General features: G+C 42.1%; 1 protein-coding gene across 6 annotated transcripts in view; it reads right to left on the reverse strand.

Moving 5' to 3' along the window:
• The window catches only part of FARP2 (FERM, ARH/RhoGEF and pleckstrin domain protein 2), a 58,522-nt gene that overhangs the window by 20,436 nt on the left and 14,661 nt on the right, over positions 1-23,425 (reverse strand). For 5 of the 6 annotated variants that reach the window (XR_007378906.1, XM_048955234.1, XM_048955233.1 and 2 more), the window contains exons 3-13: positions 20,212-20,316; positions 19,452-19,494; positions 16,976-17,054; positions 15,773-15,870; positions 13,825-13,939; positions 8,388-8,535; positions 7,640-7,735; positions 6,110-6,273; positions 5,894-5,962; positions 4,330-4,387; positions 3,728-3,974 (exon numbers count right to left, since the gene is read on the reverse strand). Coding sequence is in view for 5 of the 6 variants with exons in the window: in XM_048955234.1 (XP_048811191.1) it covers positions 3,728-3,974; positions 4,330-4,387; positions 5,894-5,962; positions 6,110-6,273; positions 7,640-7,735; positions 8,388-8,535; positions 13,825-13,939; positions 15,773-15,870; positions 16,976-17,054; positions 19,452-19,494; positions 20,212-20,316 (1,222 nt within the window). In the remaining variant the exon portion in view is untranslated. The remainder of the gene's footprint in view (positions 1-3,727; positions 3,975-4,329; positions 4,388-5,893; positions 5,963-6,109; positions 6,274-7,639; positions 7,736-8,387; positions 8,536-13,824; positions 13,940-15,772; positions 15,871-16,975; positions 17,055-19,451; positions 19,495-20,211; positions 20,317-23,425) is intronic. The other variant, XM_048955235.1, reaches the window with a different exon arrangement.

Below are 23,425 nucleotides of genomic sequence, written 5' to 3' on the forward strand. Positions count from 1 at the left end.
ATGCAAAGCACTCAGAGGCAGGCTGGTTTTGACTCGCTCTCCATTGCAAAGGAAATCCGAAATCATCCCCCTAGAGGAAACCAAGGAGAAGCTTTTCTCAAGGCTTTCCTGCTATAGTAAGAATTCTACTTGCAAATTAAACGTTCTCCTCTTTTGTGCCAGTATGGAAAATCACAAATAAAGCAAAACAGCCAATCCCAGAACTACAGCTTCAGAAACCACACAGCTTTAAAGATCAGAAAAGGGCAGGAAAAGCAATCCACAACAGCCATATGCTGTCAGTTACCAACAGCAAGGGCATAACCAGCAGGTGCTGGAAGCACAGACAGCAACTCCTACAGAAACAGCATTCCAGCAGTCTATCAGCTAGTAGCAGGCTTTGGACCTCCTCTGAAGGATTCTAATTGTATCTAAGGAGCATGTAACCCTTGCTCACTCTTCCACATTCCATATCTGGCAACGAGGAAGCAGCAGACTGTTTGCAAGTACACCACAGCATGCAATCCTAGCAAAGGATACTGGTTTTTAGGTGCTCACCAGTGCTGTCTCTGTGTGAGCATCCCCAGTTCAGATATAAAGCAGAGCCAGAAGATGGGAAAGGTCAGCATTCTTGGCGATAACTAAAGCCTTGTTCTGATCAGTTCTGTTCCTGGGTCAAGGCACTCTTTCCCACACTCCACACGCCAGCCCATCCTCTCCTGTGGTTCCACACACCTTGCTCTAAGCCAAAGGACTCAGATCTCTAGCTCATTTGGGAACAAAACAGGCACCACATTAAGGCTTTTACTACTACTTAAAAAAATACATATCCCTGAGATTTAAAATTGCCAACTGCCAACAGAAGATCTGCATAGTTGCAAAGTATAAGGAGAAGTAAAGTATAAGGAGAAGCACTAAAGACACCTTTTAGAACCAAGTGCTCTGCAAGAAAATGTTCTTGGCAAGCCTTCTCTCTTGACCCAGTACGTCTGTTGAAAACACACCAGCAAGCTTTTCTCTTCTGAAGATCTTAAGAGCTTTTGAAATGCGAGGGAATGTAATGGGATTTATTCCCATATTGAGCAATTGTAACATATTTAGAGAGAATGCTTGTGGTTTAGGCACGGAACATAAAGCAGAGGCAGACGTGGTCACATGCAAATAGCCCCATCTTGATTTTTTTACTTAAAGATGAGAGGAAATTAAAGGCCACTTTTTAAATCTTACACTGATGTTTGTCCCTGACTCTACTACCTGTAAGAAAGTCAGTAGATAGAAGTCTTCTTTCTAATTTCTTTTTCAAGTTACATGATGTCATTGTGGGAAGGAAACCAAACAGCCTGAAACACACGTAAAGGCACCACCTGGGACACAGCTGAAGAGCTCTTCCAAATGCCTATTTACAAATGTCACATCCATGAGATTATCTCCACAGGTATGAATCAAGTCAAACAAAGAGCTAGAATACACATTCAGTAGAAAAACAAAACTAAACTTAAAAAAAAAGACCAATTACACAACTGTACATTCCTCTAAGTCCAAGCCAGTACTGTGTGCTAAATGTGCTTTGCTTTCCTGTGCCACTGGCAAAGGCAACCAGATTCTAATGAAACAACAGCAATTCCATTCAAACCCAACTCCCACAATACTTGTAAGTGCCATGGAAAATAATCCTACCTCAATAAATACTGAACTAAAAGGAACAGATGATAAAAGGATGTTTCACTTCCTCACGTTTTACTATGGAGAGGAATTCCCCTGAACTTTCAGTTAACAGAATTTTGTGAAACAATGGCATTTTTTTAATGCTGGACTAAGGAATGGAGGTCTTTTAACAATATATCAAGACCAAAGCTAAGAAAATCAGTATGAATGATACTGAGTATTAAATCAGCTTATCATTGTAAGCTGCTTAGTTTGAGGCACTGTTTGTACTCGTACCATCCTATCTCCTTCTCCTTTAATAAGAAAGGCCATATTGTAAAGAAAAACTAAAGCTTTCACCAGATTTACCTCCACCTTTCTCCCCTAAATCAAGTAGATTCTCATGAGCTGATTTGTAAGTACTTCAATGTAGCACAGTAAAGAAAAGCTGAGACAAAAATGCAATGCAAACTAAGTGCTTTCATAGTCTATGTATGCATCTTTGAACTACTGCAAAACAGAAGGGTTCTTGTTTTTTGCTGGACTGCTGAAGGCACTTTAGGGTCAGAAAATATGATTGTCTTCACAAAGAAGCTTTCCTGGCTCCTATATTCACTTGATCACGTTGCATAGTTTTGTGTCTTAAAAGTCATCCTTCATAGCTGACTTGAAGATTGTCTCTTTCTTTTTTTTTTTGATTGTGGGGAAAAAAACCCAAACACAAAACACCAAGAATCTCTCACCTGCAAAAATGACTTGTAATCAGGGACAGCATATTGTATCACTCTGAAAGACATGTTCACAGCCAAAAAAATCCTTCAGATATACTGTAATTTGCAAAGTGATGGTTCTTAACTTCTCTGAAACCAGTGGTGTTCTGCAAACATTGCAGCCTGTTGTGACACATTCTGGATGCAGTGTGTCGTACAAAATGCAGAACTGAAGTTAGCGTGCTTTAAGGGAACTGAAGAGAGACAGGAAGAATGATGTGATTTAAAAGCTGTGGGACGTGATTTAAAAGTCAGCCAATGGATTCGAGTTTTCTTGTTCAACACATCTTTCTGGCTTCTAAGCCTGAACAGGTGAGAGAACTGCACCACAAAGATCAAGAATCAATGATTTACGTGAGTCTTCTCTGTCCAGTCTTCTTGAGTGAGATTCTTTAAATTATTCTGAAAGTCAAAAGTCAAGTTCTCACTGGTTGCTTGAGCGAAAGGGTTACTAAAGAAAAGGTTTACATCCAGCGGCGCCGCGGTTTCAGAGTCCCAGGAGTCTGTATCTGTACTGCTGGAGTCTTCCGTGGTGGTAGGAGGGTAACTCAGCTGCTCCAGCTGGTCAATGATGTCAGTGAACTGAAAGGCTGAGCTGGACTCGGAGCGCACTGAGTAGGCTGGGAAGTTCACCATGGAGCTCGCCTCTGAGTGGTTAGCAGAGCTGTAGGTGTGCAGGGAGGACGTACCATTGAGAGGCAAGTTGTTGAGGGAGCTGCTCTCAGATCGGTTGTTGATGAGCGAACTTGTTTCAGAAGGGCTCAGGAGGCTCTGAATTCGGCTTGCTTGTGCCTTAACCTCAAACAGCTCCGAGGTGTTGGATGGTCTCTCGTTGCCATTGAAGTCACTCCCTTCTTCAAATTCAAACTCGTCTTCCATATTCATATCTACTGCTTCTGTTGAGTACCTGTCAGGGCTCGACTCAGGAGAGACTGCATTTTGTTGAAGGGCATCCTTCGTTAAGCCTGGAGACTCTGACGCACGCTTGGAAAAATCAGAGCCCTTTAAATCTAAACCACTGTACACATAGGAAAATGCCTCAGAGCCCCCTGCAAAAAAGGATATCTCTGCAGGGTCATCATCGATAAACTCTTCTGACACCTGTAACTGTGAATTTGTCAGTGTGAACAGAGGGGCACCCCTACTGCAGTGCTGATGCTCTTTTTCAGCAACAAAAACACCTGTGGTAAAGTCATCCTCATCATTGTCATTTTTACAAAGAGCAGCCCTATTCTCCTTGTTACTCTTCTCTACATCTAAATCTAAAGCACAACCACTCTCAACAACAGGACAAGCAGGGTTGCAGTTTCCTGCAACACTACCAAACCCAACACCTTGGAATGACTGGAAGATGGGAGATCCAGGCTGCTGCACCAGTTTCCTCCCCGTTTCTTCTGCGGGCATTGGGGTGTTTTTGTCTGGAATCCTTGTGTATGGCGCTCGGGGGTCCAAGGAGGAAGGGCTGCTTTCTGCAAAGATGGGCAGGACGGTAGGAGCAGCTGAGGAATGAACGGAGTGGAAGGGGACAGTCGCTGAGGCAGGAGACCCCGGGGTCCTCAAGCCCTCGGGGAACGCAGCACTCTGAGGGAAAGAAAATAAAGACACAAAGGGTAGCAGGATGACCTCTCCCACAAAAAGCAGTTAGATATAAGTCAGCACATTTTGATCCTCTGAAATAGTAACACACTAGGAGCTATCACATCTTCTCAGCCTGAACTCTGAACAGGAAATTACCTGCCCTAGACTCCATTAGCTACAATTATCAAAGTTGTTACTCCTTGCGAAAAAAACCCCATAAACTATGCAGCAGGAACAAAGACCAGACTGCGAAGCTGACCCCAGACAAACAGTTCATTGTACCATATTCCTAGGCAGTCATCTTGGAAAGCTGGCTGTCAGCTTCAGAGTGGACTACGTGGAGTCACACTGAACTAACCTGCTTTGGCACGTCTGTGTTTGAAGCGTGAGTGGACACTCTGACTTTGCTGTGCCTCCTGCAGAAGAGAGAGCATCCTGTGAGTATCCAAGACAAAAGCCAGCCTTCTCCCTTCCCTGTTTAGCTATTTTCATTCTAAGAGACAATAAAAAGCCTCAAGATGCATTTTATTATCATCTTTGAACAACTAATTCAATTGTTTAGGTTGGATCACCAGGTTCATCCATTAACCTAACACAAGTTATGCTGTCATACAGAAAAGGTGCTCACCTGTAACCCCAAGACACTGAAAATATTCATGGATAGCAGATTACAGAAAGCTTTCTGAAATTCCTATTAAAATCCTGCAAACTTTCGGACTATGAAGAGTTTCTCACATATTCATAGGTTTCACACAAGTTCAAGTGACACCATTTAATAACTAAAATGCACATTCTTTATACGTTTAGAAACAAATATTTAAGGTCAGAGTTTCAGGCTTGCAGATCTTGAATTCAATCGTGCTGTATCACAGCCTAATTGGGTAATTTTTGGCAGAGTATTTTCCATGCTTCATTTCCTGTCTGTACAATAGCATACACAAAGACAAAATGCTAAGTGCATTAATAAATGAATGTTATTTAAAATTACATCGCCATGCATCACATCCTACATCAGATGTCAGCAAACATCAGTGGTATTCAGGATTTAGTTTGTATTCAGACCATGACTTCTACACAAGAGGAACGACCTAACTACTGCCCATAGCTGTGTGATGTCCTGAAATTAAGAACATAATTGAAATCATGTCCACAAACTGGGAACTAAGTCAACACTCTTGGATTTTAACTTGAATTTGATGCCTCAGTTTTCTTCAATATCCTTTTATCAAGTCACTGTAGCTCTTAATACTACAGAGTAGTGACAACAAAGCAACGAGGACTAGACATGTGCAGCTCAACACTGCCACAGAAGGAGATTGCTATCCCTGTGGCACTGCTCCCAACCTTATTTTGGGACTGTTGAGACTCTAGTAGTTATCATATGGTAAAACAACATGCAAGCCTCTGCCACTGTTAGCAAGCTGAACCATCTCACCTTGTGATTACATAAGCAGGACAAAGCAGACGGGTGTGCAATAGGCATGTGTCACCAGGTTGTGAAAGTAAAACCTTGCAATGCATTAGAAGAAACCATCTTCAAGAAGAATGGATGAGAACAGGGCTCTTGGTTACCACCACCCCTTGTACAAAACGAGGATCACAGTGACATACGTAAATGTCCCACTAACTTTGATGCGCCTCCAAAGTACACTGAACTTCTGGATGGCCAAGCTGTATGCTGTGTCCACTGATATCAAAATGCAATACTGAAACTTTCATGAGCGTCTTTACATCATCATGAAATCATGTTAGAAAAAAAATAATCAGTTCAGCTACTTTAAATGCAAAGTAGACCTTGATAACCCAAAAGACAGCCAATGAAAATGCCTCCAAGAGCCTTTTAAAAACAGTTCTAATTTAGGAAGTAAGAATGCTGTGAAAATCTCAACCAAATTTCACCTGACAAAATCCTTTGTGTTTACCTTTCATATGGAGTTTTCTTCATCCCACTGTCTTTAATATAATCCACTAGCTGCTTCTGTGTTCGTCCACTGTGAATCCACAAAAGTACAAAAGTTACCAAAAGCAGTAGATAAGAATTACAAATGGAGTTTACTTGAGAATGTTTTTCCCTTTTGAGTTTGTCTCCTCAGATGTAAGGAATTCAGCTTTAATAAGTGTTTGATGCTCCTCCATACCTGTATCTGAATGATGACCCCCTGGTGAAGAAGACTGCTTTAGCCTTTGGCTTTGGCTGATCAAAGAGCCTAAAAAACGTATGGTATTCAACACAGATCTTCCAGAAGTTCTTACATTCATCCCTACTTCCCAAAAGAAACTCCAGTGTATCTTGGTATGGGCCCTGGGAACAAAACACAAGAGCTAAGTAGAACATAAGATGGCAGTGGAAGAGAAAAGGAAAGGACAGATCTCAGCAAAAAGGCTCCAAAGGCAGTGAGGTGCTGAGTCATTTCTCACATACATGAAAGCTATGAATATGATTTTGCATGCAGTTTAAATCACTCAATTACTTTACAACTGTTTCTTACATAGAAAATGTAAAAATGCTTGAAACACACTTGACTAAAACTGTACCAACATGCTGGATATATTCCACATTAACAAAAAGTGAGCATTATTAAAATTCAGAAATAAAAATATTTAAGTGAAACGCCAGTGATTCTAAAAACACTTTTTGTGTAGAAGTTCTGATGCTTTTTCCACTTCCTGTGGCTTAGAACAGGCTGGACAATGGTGTGTGTGCCACAGCACAGCTACCACCTTGCATTTCTGAGGGTCTCATTTTGAGACACACGACTACAGTGATGTCAGTGTGCCCTGCTTCAGGTTTCTGACATACACAACACTGCATTATGTCCAACTTTGCTTTTCCATTCTAATCTAGCTTCATGCTGAACACAATCCAGTCATTAAGTGTGGAAACAACAAAGAGACTGACAATAAATTCGATATTTGCAGTCAAAAATACGTGTTGTAAATCAGGCAAGCATGAAAAAAACCTTCTGCTATAAGGCCATATTAGAAAGATAAGGCTGTAGTAAGAACAATCACACAGTTCTTAAACTAAGCTCCAGCAATGTAATCTCAGCCATTTAATGCTTCCTGAAATGCATCAGATTACTTTATGATGGAACCAGGGACCACAGTTTTCATTTAAGCAGCACATATTCAACAAGTTCCTGGGTAAAACTGCCATATAAAGCAATCAGCTTCTGCATTAGCAGTGTACTGCAATGTTCTCTTAAGGAGCTACAGCCAAAAGCACGCCCTGCTGTGCCTTTATCTGAACAACAAAGATTTACTATTTCAATGCTTCAGTTATCTTAGCTCGTATCTCAGACTGCGGTGGATCAGAGAGCTGAGATAACTCTTCAGATCCATTTATTTCCAAAAGAAATAGGAAATGCAGCTTTTTTACAGTAAAAAAAAAGTTAGTCTGAAACACCAGATTCTTCATTTCCTTTCCTGTAACATTCACACATGCCCATGCCTTTGTCAGACAAATGAAGCTGAAATCTATGGTGACAGGCATGGGGTGAGAAAGAATTTTACTTGAACAGTGAAGATAAGCCTATTTCTCTGACAGTGTCTTATAAAGTTACAAACTCAAGAATTTTTCGTGATAAAAGTGTGCATATAAGCATATACATACAAGTTAAATGTAATTTTTTCAACACTGACAAGGTAGTTACTGTGGCAAAACTTACACAGACCTCTGGGTGGAGTTTAATAAGGAATCTTTTCCTCTTGAAGCTTAGCTTACGGACCTTGGACCAGTTAAAGGTATTGATTTTCGTATTACCCTGAATTAAAATGATAAAAAGTTTGCAGAAGTTTCAGAAGAACAATAAAGCCAATTCTTTTGCAGGCATGCAGATACATGAATGTGCACCCAAAGCATTCTGCTCACATTCTGGTAACAATATTACCTTAGACAATTATATCTATTAACACAAAGGTCAACTACAAGTTGTATGATGTCTGCATGTCTCTGAGCAGATAGCAGAAAACTGAAGGGAAACCTGAGAACTGGGATGCAAAAATGATTTTCTCTATACTTCTGTATGTGAAGATCAATGCCATCCTAGCAAAAATACATTATAACATTAAAGCAGGGGAAAATGAACACAAACACCAAGACTACAGAACTGTTGTAGGGCTGTGTGGAATAGACTGATCATTGTTCTTGAATATGTATGTAAGCAACTTCCAAATAGATGACATCAAACACTTTAATTTGGTGTCACTGTCAGTTCTGTGATTTTAATGCTCTTCCATCTCCAAGGGCAAACTGCACTGCTCAGTGATTTGTGGGCCTTAATGATACTCTACTGACCACAAAATACATGCTAGATTTTTACCATCAGACACGTTTGAAATTAAAATAATTCTTACTCCCAAGACAAACTAATGGAAAAACAGACAGACACACATGGCAGGCTTTGCCCACCTTACCTGGAATACCAGCACACCCATGTGTGAAACAGCCAGATTAATTTTTGTGCCCTCACGATCAGACGCGAGGTGAAACCTGATGCCATACATCTCCAGTTTCCGAGCAATTTCAAGCACTTGAAAGTCTGATTCAGCAGGAGTTTGGCCCCTGTAATAAGGAAGAAAAAGAAACTTTTAAGATCAGTTGAATTCTACAATGCTGCTCACATGGCTAAAATGCTCCACCTGTAACTCGGGCACTAAAAAGGAATTTTCTATCTAATTAAGTTTGGCAGGTTCACTTCAAGTTAAGTATCATACTGAGACTTCTGTGTAACAGGAGAAACATTCAATAGCAGACGACCAGCCTAAAATGCATCCCAGAGACAGAGGCACTGACACAAACATTAACTCCTCCAGCTTCAGCTTTTCCAACCTAGGAACAATACAGTTGAACAAACCAACATTTAATCTGCAGTGTCCTTCACTCTGCTTCTCAGTATACACGTTAATATTAACCCAACACAAAGGGAGAGCTGAAAGACTTCTGTAAGCAGCACGATGGAAACAAAGCAAACACTGCCAGAGCTCCAGGTCGGGTCTCAGGACTGCCCAGCTATTACACCAGCATGACTGGGAGCGAGGCTTTCCCCTGACTTTGGCTCTTTGGTTTTCTCCTTACCAAAGAACCAGAAGAAGGATTTTAAACATTATTCTTGAAGCATCAGTGCTGTTGAAATAACATTGAAACCATGAGAGGGGTGTGCCCAAATGGAGCATCTCCTGCTTGAGTGTGCACAAGGTCCAAGCAAGCAGTGCTGAGACACCACTCACATATGTGGTGTTGGTGTCTCCCCAAGTTGAACAGCCAACACTTCACTTCCCTGAAGCAAAGGCCTGTACCTTCTTCCCTCCCTGTTTTTCACCACGAGGGGGAGAGTTCAGTGGATTAATGCTGCCTTTTCCTGCTTGCTGAGGCAGGAGCCGGTGGGAATCTGAATCCTCCTCCAGCATCAGCAGCACAGACACGTGGGCAGCTGCCAGGACACCGCCAGCCTACGGGCACCTCTCTGCTGAAAGCCACAAGAAATAAGTGCCACCTTGCTTCCAAGCAAGAGCTGCGTGAGCCATGGGCAGTGCTGCAGCACTGGAAGAGTTCCTAGTGCCTGCCACTCAGCCAGGACAGGTATGATGGGACACAGGAGAGAAAAGCGCTCTGTTTAGGGCCAAAGAGCACTGAAGCCAGCTGAGATTTCTGCACACACACACAGATGTCAGAAGCCCTGTTTCCAAGGTCCTGCTTTCCTTCCATAACCGTGCCCCACTTGACTCAAGCAGAGGAGAAGCTGTTTATCACAGGATCTATTTTGGTGTGCGATGCAGTGCCAGCACCAACAGCACTGCATCAGTTCTCCTGCCTTCCCTTTCTGGGCATTCTCCCCCTGCCTATCTCCATGTTTTAACTTAAACAACTTTTGATTCTACGTGCATTTCCCTTAAATACAAATGGAGAGCACTTCAGTGAGCAGCTACTACATTTAAACTTAACATAAAGAGAATGAGGAATATCTATTTTTTTTCCCAACTGGAGAAAGCAAGAATTACATGAAGTTCCTGACTTTGCAAATTCCAGCCTTATTGCAACGTCAGTATAATGGGGCTGTGTAAGTGTAAAGCAATTGTAAAGAACTGAGAAGCACAGAGGGAACAAAACTCTCATCTCAGATGGAAAAAGGAATGCCAGCCAAGCTGCATGAGGAGTACTGGAACTGCACCTCCAGCAGCGTTGCCACCACAGATGTTACTTCTGTCTGGGAGCTCAAACTGCTAAAGCAGATTTCCCTTTCCCTAAAACAAGCAATGCTGGAATAAGCATTTTTATCACAGCTTTAAGCATCACTAGCATTTCTTCCACAGATTCCTTGACCGTGTCAAAATAGTTGAAGTACCATGGTTTCTGTTTATTAAACACATACAAAAAAAGTTCAGATCATAAATATTAATTTTGGCCACAGCTCCTTGAGTTGCACTCTAAGAGCACTGTGTGTAACTTCCACCCCCACTAATTCCTGGTATAATTCTTCTCAATAGAGCTGCATTAAGAATGAATGCGGTGCTTTGTCTTTAGAGAGGATGCTAAGGTTGCTGGAGGTTGGGAACTGCTGCTGGAGGGGAATGCAAACAAAAATTAGGACAAAATAGCGAGCAGAAAATGTGAAAGCATTTTATTACAAATTCCTGACGAACAGTGCAGTGTAACTGATGCAGAACCAGCAGCATTCTGTGTTCTGACCCACCAGACACCACCAGAAGCCCAGTGCAGCTCAGCAACAATAAGGAAATTTTTTAAGAATGTCCTCATAGACAAAACCTGCTCACACCTACCAAAGAAGGAAGAGGCTGCAGCAGGGAAAGCCAGGAGCGATGCCAAGCAGCTCACACTGCACAACAAACAATTACAAATGAGATGCAGTTTCAGAGTAATTACCCTCAGATGTTTGCTGGAGACTAAGCTGCACAGACCAGCCCGAAAACAATCTGGTCTAATTTTGTTCATCCATTAAGCAGATAAATCTACTTACTCTTCCCCAGGTCAATGGACAACAGGCTCTCTTTCGCAAGTGTTTTCCTGCAAAATCTGCTGTCAGTGCAATTTGTATTAAGGTAAAGGCTGCTTACATGCCTTCATTTACACAGATATTTGTGGAGTGTTACAATATTCACATGGCAATTGGGGCAATGGCTTCAAATCACGCGCTGCTAAAAGCTCTGCAGTGAGCACAGCTTTTAAAAGCAGTAAGGCAGCATTTTAAAGCACAGGCAGTCAAGATGCTGTATTTTTACAAATTGTTAGACTATGCAGCAATCTAAAAATACAGCTTTTTTCTTGTTTACAAACATAATATGAAGCATCCTGTTTTCAAAATAATTTTAATCCTGGGCAACCAGCCTAACAAGTTGTGAAAGCACCTGAGGGATAACAGTAAATATATATAAATGCAACAAATCTTCAGTTCCTTTCCTGATTTACACAAATATATAAACACACAAAAAAACCACCACTCATTTGAAGGCACACAAATCACGTTCAACAAATCCATCAAGCAAAACAGAGTCAAAGCTCTCCTTCAGGCATCCACAGTAACGTTTAATTCCAATCTACAGCCCCTCACAGCAAGTATTCCACTTGTCTTACTTGCAGGAAGGCAGAAAGCATCACATTCAGAGTGTTTGGGGCACTCAGATGTAACTGGACAACAGCAGCTTCAAAATACAAACCAACCACAGAAGCAAACAGCTCTAGTTAACACAGGCTCTCACTGAAGCAAATAACCAACCTGCTGTTCTAAAAATACAACTCCTCTTATTTATCGTTCCTGCATTTGCAAAGTTAAATATAAAAGCTGTTTTTCTATATTCGTGAGTATAAATATTTGTAAAAGGAAGAAAACAGGCATGTTTAACAGAAAAAAATTTCCTCATCCTTCTGAATACAACTGTCAATGGCTTTGCTCTTGTTCTGATACAGAAGGGATACACAGATTCTGCTTTCCCCGTCTTCTACCAGCTCTAATAGCTCAGATGAAGCTCCACACCACCCCAGCACAGCCTTCTAACACAAAGAGACACCCGAGATAAGCACACCCGAGGGCCACGTGTGCTCCTGCCCAGCAACTCACGTGCGGCGCCACAAGGAATCCTGCTGCCACCCAGCTGAGAAAGGCAGACTGATGTGCCCTGCTTGGTGCTGGACAGAAAAGAGACAGCACACTGCTACACCAGTGAGCGTGGTTACAGCAAAGCGAGGGCTGCAGAGCACGGGGTCAGAAAGAGAATGGATGATGCAGCAGTGAGCTGGAGAGGAGCCATCCCCTCAGCAATGGGTTCTCCTTTTGGAGGCTGCGCTGTCAGCTGAAGGAAAGAGCAGTCTGTTAAAGATAGGGAGGAGGGTTAGGAGGTGAAGGGAAGGGAACAGAAGAAGAAAACCTAAAAATAAAGCTATGAAGCAAAAGTATGGTAAGAGAGAAGAGAAATAATTTGCTCGTTTAGCAGCACTCTGCGTCGGAAGGAAGGAGACAGGGTCCGTGCTTCCACTTGCTCCTTGTAATAGGAACGTGGAGAAAAGTGTGCAAACACTGAGAAAATGCAGGACCTTCACCACTCTTACTAAAAATGGGAAAGGGTGCCCAGAACTCACTGGGTAAGGACAGAGAGAAGAGACGTGTAAGGAAGTCCCAGCTATTTTTAGGGTTGCAGCGCTTCCAAAATTACATCTATGTAAGAGAAATTTTCCAAAGGAGCAAGGAGATGTTAAACATCTTCACTCCACACAAGCAGCACTGACAATTGCTTTAAATGAGATTTGTAACCATATTGTTGAAATAGCTACGTTAGATGCAATTATCATTAAACTAATACAAAGTAAACCTATGAAGCACGGAATCTTTTCCCATTAACTTTCTTCTGACTTCCTTCTTCTAGGCAGAAATATGAAGTTCCTTAGTGCATGGAATTATTAAAAGGAGCCCTCTGAAAAAATAAAAGCTCAAGGTTAATAGAGCTACGAGTGCCTGGCTCTGTATTCAAAGCAGTCTCATATTTGTGGTGCACAGCTCCTCGGGCTCTAATCAATTTTTTACCATTTCAAAAATACATGAGCCATAGAAGCATTTATTGCATCCGTTTTGACAACAGTTACTTCTCTCCTTCTAACTCTCAACTTTCTTCTTTACCCTAAAATGAGTACAATGTAATTTATTTCTACTTATGCAAAAGCAAGACCTATGGATCTGATGACACACTGAACACAAACTTTGCAAACCTGAAATTCTGGAGAATGATTTTGCTTCAAGCCATCATTACAAGCTCACGATAGGCTTCTCTGCTGCATTATTAAAAGCACACTGGAATATCATGTGAGAAAAATTATTGCTCAACAACTTTGTCCTCTTCTGTTTCTCTCGCTCTCTCAATTACCCAACTAGAATTAATATACATTCAACTAGTATTACAAAAAACATCCATTATTGTCACCTGTCCTCTTATAAGTGCCTGCTGCACTACTACAGTCCAGTGCATTTGGGGAAGTGCAGACATTTAAACACGGTTCTCATTGTGCTTTCCTTTTGCCATCAGTGTTAAATTCAAGCCACCCTTATATACAGAAAGTCAGCACACACAAACCTGCAGACTGCCTGCAGACAAACTGTCTTCTTCTCAGAGTTTAAATAGCTGCACTGCTATATTCACAGGTAAAACGTACCTTAAGCTGTGTTAAAGCTCCTAATTAAAAAGTCTCAATAGCAATTATTGATAAATTCAATCTTTCTCATCAGAAAGCATGCAGCAAACACAACCTGCCACCATGCCATCAAACAGTGCACTCACCCTCATGGAGCCAGCCTGCCTGCTCCCCAGCCCCAGGTCCCATCAGTGGGGCGCCATCACCCTCACTTACACGTGCTTCCTGTGGAACTCCAGGATCTTCCCTTGGATCCTTTCCTGGTTTGGCAAATATCGGTTGGCTTTAAGGTGTTCTCGATCCTCCGATTCATCAAAATCCCCTATTTCAGCTATTACAGGAAAAAGAAGTGTTAGAATAAAAACAAGCAATGGAACAGGAACAACAACAGAAAATGCTGGGTCAGGAACTGGGGGTGGGGGGCTAAGGATCTGGGCTGTACTGTCCTTTGATTGTTTGAAATGTGTACATTATGCTTTGTACCCAAATTCACCTCAGAAAACATTCACATTTACCCCAGGCAGATTCCCTGGGGGTTACAGCAGCACAAATCCACACCTTTCAGAGATGATGCTGCAGTATTGAGATTTACAGATGAAGTGTGAATCAAATGTACAGAACAGCTTCTACTTGATAAAACTCGAGACCAGAAGTCCTTGGTTTGGAAGAGAAAAGCATAATGCACACAGAACCTACAGCAGATGTACATAAAGTTACAAGTAGAATGAAAAAAATATTACAAAACCCATTTTTTCCTTTCCTATGCAAGCCAAAAAATTAAGCTGTGAAGCTCATTTTCGTGAAAGAATGCCAAAAATAGAAGCCAACTGAAAAAATAATTCGACAAATACAAGGAAATGAAGTTCAAGGGCGACTAAATGAAGAGTGAAGGAATCAATCCGACTCAGAACGGCCACTGCAAAGATTATTGGGTGGGTGCACTGACAGAAGTGTCACCATATGCTTGCTCTGTTTCTCATGTCTTCCCCACAGCATCTGCTACTAACTACTGTCAGAGAAAGGAGAGTGGACTAAACAAACTAATCATCTCATCCAAGACAGATGTTCTTCAACAGAGCACAGCAATATCCTGTTTAAAATCGAGCCAGCATACAAAACAACATGAGAAAAACTGAAAGGCACTTCTGTAGAATAATTTGCTCTTAAGAAGAATCATTCTTTCTCTACTTCTTCTACTTTCCTAGTACAGTAAAAGCAGGACGGGTAAGGGCAGACACTGAGATTTGCTCAGCAGCTCCACACTGCCCTGGAACTGCTCCCAAAACTTACGCAAAGTTGTGACAAATTGTTAGCAAATTTTAATTGTGCAACTCCCTGGCTGCACACACAAGATAGAGCTCATTCTGTGTAAGGTAACTGTAACTAACATTATGACAGTTACAGTAATCTAATTAGAGGCAGAGACCTAACAACTATTGAGTATTGCACATGCGAAGAGGCGCCATTTCAAGGCTTTTGCTTCACATAAGCAAGGAGGCACAAACTCCTGTTTCTGCAGCTCACATCATAGGTTTGGCTGCTGCTTGAGAGGACAGGCTAAGCTGAACCCGTCTGGTTGTGAAACCAGTCTCCCAACCCGCTTGACTTAAAGGCCACATTTTTAGCTCTTTAGCTGCTTACTGGCTGAGTAAGCAGAAGCATGGAGAGCTCCAAATCAATCGCTTCCAATTTCCATTTCCACTGCCTCCAAGAAGGGAAGCTGCTGACAACCCACTTGTTAAACTCGTTCTCACACATTTCTAGTTTTATTTCCCAAACTCCAGCCCAGTCTCTATCGCCTTCCAACCAGGGGCAAACTTAGAAACTAACATAAAGAAGCACCGAGGCTGGCTGAGAGCTGAGGAGTGCTGGTGACCCAGTTTGCAGAGCCAGAGCAAGAAGGCAACACACAAGTGCTTTGATTTTTCATGATCTTCACAAAGCCAAAGTTATCTTATACATAAATACCAGCTGCTCTCCAGAACACTGGGAACCTAGCTAGCCCTGATCATAATCCCACTGGTCAAACACATTTACTACTTTGTACTGGAACGAAACACTGCAAGGCAAAATGCTTCTGGCTACCAGAGCGCATGCAAAAAACTCCTGCATGCTGTCTAATGCAATGGCAACACCACCAGGTCACCACAGAGGCAATACTAACATTGCAGGAGATGAGAGACGAGAAGAGCTGCCGTGTTGTCACTGCAGGTTAGTCGCTCCTCTGCCAGGTCTCTTTTGATTTGCAAAGCAAACAGATACCTGAAAAGTGAGAGTAAGAAGTACTATCTTAACAGGCTGTGAGAACTTAAAAACAACTGAATAGTATTTCATAGCAGCAACATCCCCTAATTCTTCCTCTTTCCAAAACCAACACAAAACAGAAGACTTGCAGCCAAATAAAACTAAGCACACAAGTGATCCAGTTGCACAGTACAATTCATCGGTGTAAATGAACACGGAGACATGAAGAAGCAGATGGGAAACCACACTCTTCAACGAGTTTGAGCTGTGAAGTAACAGCAGCTGTATTTTTTAGATGGAAAGACACTTGAGGAAGACTTCAAGTGATTTTATCTACTGCAATCAAGATGAGGGAGCATTACTGCTGCTAGCATCTCATTAGGGAACATCATTTCTGCTAACGCTTATTTAATTCACTCAGTGGTTCTTCCAGGATTTTCCAGGACTATGATGCTTGCAGTCCACAAAAACAGCAAGAAATTAAATTTACTTTTTTTACACACAATTCTCCAAAGTATTTTCCAATACAGCAGCTAAAGGAGTATTATTAGTGCCTGCAGAAAGTACAAAAGAAGAGAAACATGGCAAAACTGAAAGCGCAGTGATAAGGACTGAGTTCATAACCTAAGCCAATATTAATATGTTTTTAGGAATACAACATTGGAAAGGATGTGCTTTCCTTTTCACTTATAAGAAGGCACAGTAAACAGGCAACAGTAAATGTGTGACACCTCATTATTACAAACATCTGAACTGGTGATAACCATGAACAGTAAAGCATGTTTGCATGTTCTAGAATACTTAGTGAGGATTTAAATGGTAAACCATCTACTAAAATATGCCCTGATTATTTTATGCAGGTTCTGTTTATAAATACAGGTGTTTCCTCTATATGCTGCCTCTTTTAACCCTGTGATGGATGGCAAGCCCTTACCTGCACCATTTTCTGGTCTGAAAAATATTTTTTCCAATAGCATTAATCTACCAACACGTCTTCTTAAAATGTGATACGACCCAAAAGTGCTGTTTCAATATCTTCAGTATAAGACTTGTTTGGAAATAGATATAGCACCCTCCTGTTCCAGTGGGTAATGCAAACCAAGTTCTTCCAGAGGTACTTTACCTTGTATATTCCTCTTGCAGCTGGCCTGGGTCTGGAGGAAAGAACTTTACAGCTAGACGAAGCATTGTAGTCTTTGGTCCTATAAAAAAAAGTCATGTCACAAGAGCTCTTTGTAAGCACATGCACACTGTGCTTCCCAACATGCACAGAAATACAGCCCACCGCAGTCCAGCCAACCTTCAGCTCACTACAGTGGGTCTATGGGGTGTAGATGATCCACGTCAAACAGACACAGCAGGAAGGTTTCTTTTCAAACTCTACCTGTAACACTCCCATGGCACAGAATGTAGTGAAGTAACTTCATGCAACAGAAGAGCTATGAAGGAGCTACTTGACTTCACAGAAGAGCACTGCAGGTGAGCCCACAAGGCGTTCCCAGAACACAAGGATGGCACAGACACGCTGCACAGACCCATCACCTCCTGTGGGACTGTCCTGACCCTTTAACCCCAAAGCACAGCCTCAGTACCTGATTTCTTATCCCCAAATGTCCAACTTACTCTTCCACAGATCCATCTTTTCCTTTGCTAGCAGAAGAACAAGAAATTTTGCTTCCTGCCAGATGTTGTCTCCTTACTGGGAGAACTTTCAGACCATCAGAGCCGTGATGAAGAGCAGCTCTCAGCCTCAGAACTACCACTGCTCTGCTGAGCAGAAACACTAAACCACCAATCCCTCATTAGAGTACGGTATCTTGAACAAACAGGCTGGAAATAAAACCTTATGATGATGCACAAGGTTTACATTTGGCAAAGACAGATGCCTTATTTTCAGGATTTTATAATTCGTGAGATACATCAAACAAGGAAAGTAAACAGTTTTAGCAGACCATGCTGAAAGAAAAAAAATGGCTTTGATTTTCTGAAATTGCTCCTAAGCTTTGGAAAACCTCCACAAAGTTAAGGACAGGCAGACACATCCATCACACCCAGCAGCAGCAAAGTATTGCTGCAGGAGCAATTTTGACTGTCTTCTGCACCTGACCTATGTTAAAGAACAATAAACAAAGAACTACATTTTTGCTTTTATAATACTTCTGCATCACAACTCCACTGTTCATTTTTACTCTTGCCTTTCCTCTAAAAATAATCCTCATTCTACACAGGAAAAGTTTTAGCACAGTGCAAGGAAACACTGGGCCATTCTGAACCAAGATGCAGAATTTACTCTAAGAAATCAAATCTGAAAACAAAGAAAAAAAACACACAAAAAAGTACCCTGGGGGCATGGTTAATACCAGCCCCATACAAACTGGCAGTCCTCAGAGATGGCACCCAAATTTTATCTATGTATTGCATGCCTACTAGGAAGTCAAATATCTGAACATACACTCGTGGTCAAAGGAAAACCCTGCTGCAACCAAATGCCATAGATGTGAAACCCATTCCTTGTATATTGCTTTTCTCAGCAAAAACAAACATGCACAACAATTAAAATTTAGAGCAACATATGGAAACACTCTTCTGATTTCAAACCTGCTCGTTGTCTGACTAGGGGCACAGTAACTGCAGCATTAAAAATGGGCTCCACAGAGATGTTTCTGCAACAAACAGACCTGCACAGACACACAACTGCTCCTGTTAGACCACAAACCACAGCTCTGGGCTACAAGTAAAGCTGACTATATTCCTTCTGAAGCTAATCAAAAACAAAATCCACATCATACAAAGCAAAGTTTCCTATATCCCAAAATAGGTCATCACCTATGATGGATCTGAAAGGAAATTTTGATCATCTCATGTTTTTAGTATTAGTTTTAGATCTGTGTCTAAGGTGTGTCTGAGATTCAGACCTCGGCTAGAAGCAGTGGACACACTACTGATGGAGCAGCAGTGGCACTGGATGGACCCAGAGGCTTCTCAGCCTTTCTGTCACTCTGAAACTTCAGAACTGCCCTGACAGGGGCCCTGAAGCTGCAGCCAGTCACAGTGTTACCACCACCTCTGCTCTGCCAAGGAAGCAGCTCCCCAAGAATGAAAAGAGGGAACATCCATCCTGCTGAAACTTTCCAAAGGTCAACCAGGTCTGAACTTTGGCAAATCAGAACACTGGAGATGGCAAGTGTAGTTTCTGCAGCCCTTCTAAAAAGCAGCCAGCTCCCGGAAAGGATCACAGTTGCAGGTGTTACCCCTCCTTGCTCACAGTATTCCTTTCTCTTCCCATTTTAAGACAACACAATTCAGAAAAGCTCACAAACAGCCAAATGTCATGTTTCACAAACTTCACACCAGCTGATCCAATCTATCCAGATATTTATCACAGAGAAAAAATCATACGCTCAGTAATTTTCCATTCCACCCACCACATGCTACATAATAAAAACAACAGGTTTGCATGCCCAAACAGGAGTCATTATCACCACCACCAAATACAATTTTCAGGGAAGCATAACCAGTAAATCAAGTAGTAATTATGAAAGCAGCCCACATAAAGTAAATGCAAATTAAGGAAAACTTCCTTTTTTAAAACTACTTACTCCGTACTTGTTTAATAACAGGTTTCATAGGTTCCAGCCAAATCTGAAATTGAAGGAAAAAAATGACAAACTGGCATTCATATTTGAATGCAATGTGAAAATACCAACAGTAAATTCAAACTAAGTAGTTTATGCATATGCATTTTTCCTTCTCTGTAGCAATTCCTTAGTTTCTTTGTTTGTTTCTTCGTGTTGTTTATAAGTGCTTATCTAAATTTACATGTCATGTATCAATACAAAAACCCTCATCCATGCCTAAAATTCACCTGGACAGAGAAGCAAGGGTCCCTTCAGAAAGAGCACAACATCAATGCTGAGGAGACCGCTGCCAAAACAGTGCCAAGATGACAGTGGAGAGAAACCAGAATACAGGGTTACAGAAGAGCAGAACGGATGGGAGGTCCATAATGATTTGTCAGGGAAATTAACCAAAGACTGAAATAACTGAGGATAAAATTACTGAAGTTACACACTTCACCTGACTTCTTAAGCGCTCTACAAACTACACTTTCACTTACTAATGTTTAGAGCAATGGAGGATTTTATTCACGTGACTGGAAGTGGAAACACCAGCAACTTTACGTGTTTTTGAGGTTTAACAAGTAGAATCTCATCTCCCTCCCCTACTTTAGGAGTTGTCCTTGTTCTGATGAGCGAAGTAGGAGCAGTAATCAGAGACAATCCGACCAAAGACTCCACAAGGACTGGAACCTTCAGCAGCCTTTTTGTTGTAATGAATTTGGTGGAAAATTATACGTACCCAATATGACTGGATGTTCTGGAACTCAATTCCAAAGTAGTCCGATTCAATTAAATTCAGGTGCTTGTAAACTTCTGTCAGTAATGCCTGGCCATAATATTTTGACTGAACAGGAAAGCAAAAAAGAAAAAGATTAAGACAAACTAATTTAATAATAAAATGTTATCTTAGAAAACTTAAGAAAAAAGGTTTTTCACATCAGCATTGACCACCTTTGTTATTTTAACTTTGTAAATAGCAATACACGGCTCAGAACAGCCAAGCACCATAGGATGGCAGTGACTGAAGCTGGAAGGGCCCTTGGAGGTCAGCTATTTGTAAGCTCTTTGCAGTGCCCTCAAACCAGCACAGTGTTTGTGTAGCTGGAGGTTGTGATCCGCATTGCCACTCGGCACAGTGACTGCCCCAGTCCCACACCAGCACCCGCAGCTCCACAACCGCAGCACTGCACGAGGCTGCCTCTGCCACCAGATCTGTAACGCAGCCCTCCCCACTGCCTTTGTTCAGTTGGGTGCAATGCCACAAAACCAACACTGCGGTAACGTGGGAGAAAAGGGGAAACTTCCACACCCTGGACACGGCAGCACCTCAGCATCTATTGGCACACGGCTGCAGCAGCTGCTGCAAGGACAGTGCTGCTTGTGAAGCCACACATCAGAGCATCCAGATCGTACAGACAAGAGTTCAAAGAGTTCTCATACCCTGTGTTACCCGTTCCAGCAACACAAAAAGCTGCCAGGAAAGAAGGAAAGCATGAACTAATCCCAAACGTACGTGCTGGCAGGATGAGACCTAACAGCCAGTAGCACAGTGCTGGCCTGGCACACTCTGGATACTGAGGCTGGATCAGCCTGACGGAGCTGTGCACGTCCCTGCTTACTGCAGGGGAGATGCACAAGGACCTTTAGAGGTCCTTCCCAACCCTAAGGATTCCATGATCCTATAGCATTCCCCTCACAAACTGCCAATGGAAACTCACCACCCTCTTTCTCTCTCCCCACAGACTGTGAAAAAATCACTTCCCCCCTCTGCCTTGTTTTCATTAGCAGCCAGCAAAACACACCTAGGCATTCACACCACTCAGATCTCATTTATTTGGAGAAGTCAGAGCTCCAGAGGATACCATGGTTTTCCCACTGCAACAGACACAAACAGTTCTGTAACTGACTCTCTCAGCTCAGAACAGTACATCTTTTTAAAGGGACAGACACTGTAACACATTAGTAGTGTAATAATTCAATAAAACGTGCAACTGAAAATAAAGAGTGGGGCCTTTGGGTTGAAATAGAGAGGGTTTAAAAAAAAACACCATAAGGAAGTTGTTTTGCTTTATGGAGACTCCCAAAAATTCAAGAGCAGTTGCTTAGAAGAAAAAGAATCTGTGCCTCTGCTTTTAGGACGGTGCAAGTTGGCTAAATATCTCCACATCATTTCAAAGAAGCCTCAGTGAGAAATTATGACAACTCTGCAGAACTTCAAACAGCTGTGATAATCTGACCAATGTGAACAGTCAACTGGATCCAACACCATAACAAAAGAGGAAAGAAACAAAAGGACAGCAAACAGTAGGAAAGCAGCCCGTTTCCTCACCCCTGCTCTCATGAGCTGTGGTTACCCAGGAAGGCAGCCATGAGTGTGAATCACAGTCAGGCAAATTCACGTGGCACAAACACCATGACCTGAGGAAGCTTTGGGCATCCTGCTGGATCAATCCACTGAGGGTGAAACCCCCAAAAAACCTGCAAGTGAGCAGAAATGATCCAGTTCCTGGTCACATCAATGGATGTGGGAACGTATCAACTGTGCCATCTCCCAAGCACACAACACACAGAGAAGTGCTCTCCTCTTTCTCCAGACAAGTCTTGTGATACCTAAAATGGTATTTTCTTTCTAAGAACACAGCCCATTTAATTTTTTATTTATTAGGCAAAATCTTTCCTTGCAGAAGACTTCATGGGTACGTTTGTATTTTGTTCTGAAGAAAGCAGTGATACAGGTAAACCTCACCATCTTCCATAACATTTTTACTCTTCTGTCTGTTTCTCAGACTGCCTGCCACAGCATCCATGTGCTGCTGGAGAAACATATTATGAAAACTACATTCTTAATTAAAAAAATATCTTGCCTTGCACCTATAGATATAACTTCAAATAGTAGCAGAAAAAAATATCCTTAAATATAGTAGGATTTTTTTAAAATGCACAGAAACACATACATTTTTTATTACTGTTGTATGCCTCTATCACTCACAGGTATTGATCTCATGAAGGAATTCTTTCCAGCCAGCAATACTTGCTGAGGATGTGTCAGTACCACAGCCAGCCTTGTGTACTTCCATCTATTGAAGATGGGACGTGTCAGACTGTCCCTTTGCAGGTAGATCCATTAATTTCCACAAGTCACTGAGCAGAAGATAGGCTGCAACAATGTCTCTGATTTCTCATTCCTGAAATGAGATGTAATCCTAGTTCCAACCACTGCCTGTTCCAACCACTTGTGCTGCTGTCCTATCCATGGCTACTTACATACAGCTGTTAAAATTAACCCAATCAAACCATAATGTACTTTCTTCCAACCCCTCCATGCAGCATCTTTAAACTGATTCATGCCTCCATGACTCTATTAGCTTTGTGCCTCATGATGGTCCACTTGTCTTCGTACTCCAGCTCATAGAAAGGGCATTCATATCATAGATGTATCACAGTGGCAGCTCTTTTGACTGCTAAGGTGTGCTCTATTTAAGACAACCTGGAACAGGTACAGCTCAAGTGATGAAGGCTGACTAAGATGGTCAGGCCAGGAAGAACATGCTCCAGGTAAAGAAACTGGGAAGTTGAGATGACAGATCTAATAACTGCCTACAGCTATTTGAATGGCAGTCGCAGAGTTGACCGAGCCAAACTCTTCTTGGAATAGAGTCATAGCGAGGGTCAGTGGCCACAAATTGCTTTTCATAGGTTCAAGTTGCATGCCAGGCAACACCCAGAAGGGCAGCACTGAACAGGGTACACAGAGAACCCACAAAACTGCCATCTGTGGGGGTTTTCAGGACATGGCTGCCCTGACCCAGCGATGGCAACAGCCCTCAGGAGATGAAGAGACCACTGGAGGTCTGTGCCAATCACAGCTTCTTTGATTCTCTCAGCCTGTTTGGAAAGGGAACTGTGGCTGAAATATTTTTACCCGGTTTATGGAAGCAATGTGCCTCGAGTTC

This window comes from Lagopus muta, chromosome 9, assembly GCF_023343835.1.
Source record: "Lagopus muta isolate bLagMut1 chromosome 9, bLagMut1 primary, whole genome shotgun sequence".
Taxonomy (NCBI): Eukaryota; Metazoa; Chordata; class Aves; order Galliformes; family Phasianidae; genus Lagopus; species Lagopus muta.